Source organism: Triticum aestivum, chromosome 3B (assembly GCF_018294505.1).
Source record: "Triticum aestivum cultivar Chinese Spring chromosome 3B, IWGSC CS RefSeq v2.1, whole genome shotgun sequence".
Taxonomy (NCBI): Eukaryota; Viridiplantae; Streptophyta; class Magnoliopsida; order Poales; family Poaceae; genus Triticum; species Triticum aestivum.
In genome coordinates this window covers 430,001,299-430,005,639 of record NC_057801.1, presented here as the reverse complement: position 1 = coordinate 430,005,639, position 4,341 = coordinate 430,001,299, and the positions used below count along the sequence as shown (strand labels likewise).

Genomic DNA, 4,341 nt, shown 5'->3' with positions numbered 1-4,341 from the left:
ATGTATAACCTCCCCGTTCGCAGAAAAAAAGCGCTAACCTCCCTGTAGCCACCTCCACACAAATGTACCGTAGAAAAAGGAAACACACTACTATTTCGTTTTTCTATACACATCGTCTCTCCCTCCCCAATTCCTCCATGGCCACTGGGTTGTCGCCGCCACATCTGATTCCGGATAGCTCCGGTGACCGCTGCTCGCCGGCCCAGCGCGCTCTCGGTGCTCACCTCCCATCTTCCACCGTGTCCATGTCCTTCATGCCCCTGGACGAGCCCCCGCAGCAACCCTAGGCACCACGGGTCGCCGTAGCGGATCCAGCGCCTCCTCTGTTTTTAGTCTCACTACCCCATGTATCCTCACGCGCTGTTACCAGCTCGGGCACGAAGGTGCTGCTCCACCTCGGCTACCTCTACTCTGATCCGACACCGACGATTCAGTAAGGCACTCCTTGGATCTGCTCTTACCCTCTCATGTGCGTTTTGTGCCATGGCCATCGTGCCATACTGCCATGGTTGATTCTTTGCCGGAAACAGATGATACAGCTAGTGGGCGTTTCCAACTACTAGATCTAGATGTTTTTCGTTTCCTTACCTCAGTTCAAAGTATTGAGATCTGGTCTTTTTTTGCATGACGACTCAGGAATATTGTGTTGACAGTTAATCTGGACTACAGGCTGGATCTGATTTTTTTTTGCCTTACATGCCTGTGATGCAGAGAATACAACCAGCTACTAATGCTTTTCCCCTTTTGTTTTTGAACCTAAAACATGCATTGAACCTATGATGAATTCAAGACTCCATCATCTCTGTTCTTTGACAGCGTTTTGCTGCAGTTATTATGAGGATAAAGGAGCCGGAAACGACATCAGTGATATTTGCTTCAGGAAAGATGGCATGCACAGAAGGAAAGAGTGAAGAACACTCTCAAGCTTACTGTCAGGAAGGTAAAACCGAATGGTCATATTATTGTTTTTGTTAAATATGCTTAGGAACATTGAATGTTTGAGCACGCAGGCAGAAAATGTTCATTTGTCCTATTTCCAGCCTTTTCTGAATTGCAATATAACATTTCCTATCTACTTATTTGTTAGTGCAGTATGCAGAGTTGCCCAAAAGCTTGGCTTCACAACTACATTTTAGGTAGTGCTTCTTATCACTTGCATTTTAGGTTATAACACATTTTGGATTACCTTGTTTGCTCAGTTTATTTGTATGGAATTGTTACAAGTTTCTATTTTCTCGGTAAACAAGTGAATTAAGAAAGTGAATCATGTTTAACAAATGTTGGTATATACAAGTACGCTGACACTATTTAGTCTGCATGAAATGTTGTGGTCTTCAAAATTGTGTTAGAATAATATTTAGATTAGGAGTACATGTTGGTTTAACTAGCTAATGGATTTTGTATTTAGTTAGGGGCTGTTCGGTAATCCTCCCGCTCCGTGAAATCTGAGGATCTGTGGAGCGCCTCCTTCCCCACTCCCCGATTTTGAACTGCCGCTCCTCCAGCTCCGGGAGCGGAGTTGTGGAGGGGAGGGAATCCGAACAGGACTTTAGTCTAGGTTCATCAGTTAGTTTTCCAGCATGCCCGTTTTGCATGTTGTAACTTGTAAGCATGTGTGTGCTTATAGGTGAGTCCTAGTCCGTATAGGACGGAGTTTGCATAGCTAGCTGCCGATATGCTGTACTAGTACGTATTGGAGTTAGTGTGCCTTACCACTTTAGGAAAAGGGTGTTCGAGTCCGAGTCATTTTAGATGCTCAGTCAGAGTAGGTTTAGGTTATTTTGGTCATTTAGCAGGTCATAGTTGTGGAACCAGGTCATGTAGAGTTTTTCCCTAACAAAATCAAGGTCACGGGAGAGTTTTTTTGAAAAAATAGAATAAAGAGTTTGATTCTGTGGGCAAAACCAAACGTAGATTACCAATTCCAATATGTATGCCGAATCTGCAGGTTACAGAAACCAGATATGATTCCAAATCGTTATTCTGGGTGCTAAAATCTAGAAAATCACAGTGCCAGTTGAATTTGCGATGAGGTATTTTTCTAATTGTCGTTATATATTGTTTCTTCACTAGTTCAAAGGGATTTTTTAATTTGTAATATCATTCCTTGAATATTTTTTATTATCTAGCATATGCTTCTCTTTTTTTCCCACCTAGTTTTCACAAGAGAACACTTTTCTTGCATCTGAAAATGGCCATACATCTTCTGTGAGACAAGACTCTGTGCGGTTAGATTAGGTAAAACAATTCATCAACTACTGTATGCTTGCCTTATGTTCCCTACTTCCTATTAAAAACCTCTGTTTCTATTAACATGGTGAAAATTAATAGTGGAATGAACTGAGTTGGTTTACTTTAAGCTAAAATAACTATTTATATCTATAGATGTCATTCCTGTAGATCTAACTAGTCTGGATTTTGAGCTAGGACATATCCAACTATATGTTTTCACTCATGCTACATTGCTGACCAGTCACGTTAATTTACTTGATATCAATTAGCTATGCATTTTAGTATTGAAATGTGAGATGATGCCTAATGAAGTTTTTCTCAACAGAGTAGATTGCTATTTCAGACTAAAAATCTATACAAGAATGTTGCTCTTGTTACATTCCAAAGTATCGACCAAGAATATAAAGCTAAAGTTGACGGTGTTAAAAGCTTGGTATTGCAAGTTAATGCTACATTAGCAGAATCTGATAAGTTGATGCAATCACTAAAAAATCAAAATTATTTGTCATACCGCAAGATTAATTACCATATTGCCTTGAACTTTTTGTATGCTCCTCCTCTCAGTTTTACCACCTTGTTAGATCTCATTTCTTTGTTGTTGTAGATTGCCAAGATAAATTGTTGATGCATGGGTCGGATGTTGATTGCAAGCTCACGGATGGGGATGCTACTAGATAGTTTCACATTATGTTTTATAATGCCATTTTCATGGTCAATGTTTCCACTTTCAAACAGTATGTTTCAGAATGGTTGAGTTGTTCGGTGTAATCTTTGTATTGTGTTCTTTGTAATACAACCAAGTTAATTTAATATATGAGGCATTTATTATTATTATATCGTGTCTCCTATGCACCATCGACATTCACCTTATATCTATGGATGGTGATATATATAATACCATGAATTATTCATGCAATGTAGCAAACTTTCTAGGCATTGCAATAATCGTTTTGGACAGGGTAGTCACCAACACATGTGATGTGTTGTTAGGATCTAATTCTATATGTTGCTATCTTACAACGCTTATTCATGCGTTTACCAACGCATCCATATACGTTGTAGACTCTTGCAACGCCACCTACGGCAACGGATATTAATCCGTTGGAGTAGACGTTAGCAACGCCTATATGGACATAAGACAACACATCAATGCGTTGCTGTAGGGGGGTTCTTGTTGTAATGGATGTTGCCGTCGTTATTGGGAGATGAGGACGCCACTCCCTTGGAGCGACGTTCACCTCCCCAATACCTGGCATCTGTCCGCGGACCGGGTGCCGAACCCGCTGGTCCCGACGAGCGGCCGTGCGCGCCGCGAGGAGATCGAACGACGCCGCCGCCTCCTGCCAGACGACCTCTACTACGACCCCAGGTACGCCGCCGACTCCGACCTCTGGGTCACGTGGTTTCAGGTCGAGCACAACACGCGACGCGCGTCCTTCTTTGCCGACACCTCATCGGGGCCGCAACGGCCATGTGAACACCGCGCATGCTCCGTGCCCTCCTCACGTGCGCGGGCGTACGCGGGTGCGCGGCATCATGCCGACGCCATCGGCGTCGCCTTCGCCACCACTGATGCCTACTACACAACCTTCTTCTTGTAGACGTTGTTGGGCCTGCAAGTGCATAGATTTGTAGGAAAGTAGCAAATTTCCCTCAAGTGGATGACCTAAGGTTTATCAATCCGTAGGAGGCGTAGGATGAAGATGGTCTCTCTCAAACAACCCTGCAACCAAATAACAAAGAGTCTCCTGTGTCCCCAACACACCCAATACAATGGTAAATTGTATAGGTGCACTAGTTCGGCGAAGAGATGGTGATACAAGTGCAATATGGACAGTAGATAAAGGTATTTGTAATCTGAAATAATAAAAATAGCAAGGTAACTAATGATAAACGTGAGCGTAAATGGTATTGCAATGATAGGAAACAAGGCATAGGGTTCATACTTTCACTAGTACAAGTTCTCTCAACAATAATAACATAGATAGATCATATAACAATCCCTCAACATGCAACAAAGAGTCACTCCAAAGCAACTAATAGCGGAGAACAAACGAAAAGATTATGGTAGGGTACGAAACCACCTCAAAGTTATCCTTTCTGTTCTAT

The 4,341-nt window shown here is 42.3% G+C and overlaps 1 protein-coding gene across 6 annotated transcripts; it reads left to right on the top strand.

Annotated features, from left to right (window-relative positions):
* Positions 1-3,066, top strand: LOC123070198 (TATA-box-binding protein 1-like). 6 transcript variants are annotated; one of them, XR_006433535.1, is made up of 5 exons: positions 1-433; positions 830-940; positions 1,088-1,136; positions 1,949-2,033; positions 2,837-3,066. XR_006433535.1 is itself a non-coding variant. In XM_044493267.1 (4 exons), the coding sequence occupies exons 1-4, from the start codon at positions 346-348 to the stop codon at positions 2,847-2,849; spliced, it is 261 nt and encodes an 86-aa protein (XP_044349202.1). In that variant the 5' UTR covers positions 2-345; the 3' UTR covers positions 2,850-3,066. The 6 variants fall into 6 exon arrangements, 1 of the variants encoding a protein (XP_044349202.1); XR_006433531.1 differs by having other exon boundaries at positions 5-433; positions 1,093-1,136; XM_044493267.1 differs by lacking the exon at positions 1,949-2,033 and having other exon boundaries at positions 2-433.
* Positions 3,067-4,341: the final 1,275 nt, after the last annotated feature.

Bases quoted from the DNA above. Each gene is read 5' to 3' on its own strand.
- LOC123070198 (XM_044493267.1), top strand. From the start codon at position 346: ATGTATCCTCACGCGCTGTTACCAGCTCGGGCACGAAGGTGCTGCTCC. The intron at 434-829 runs GTAAGGCACTCC...GTTTTGCTGCAG, and splicing joins GATCCGACACCGACGATTCA to TTATTATGAGGATAAAGGAG. The intron at 941-1,087 runs GTAAAACCGAAT...CTTATTTGTTAG, and splicing joins TCAAGCTTACTGTCAGGAAG to TGCAGTATGCAGAGTTGCCC.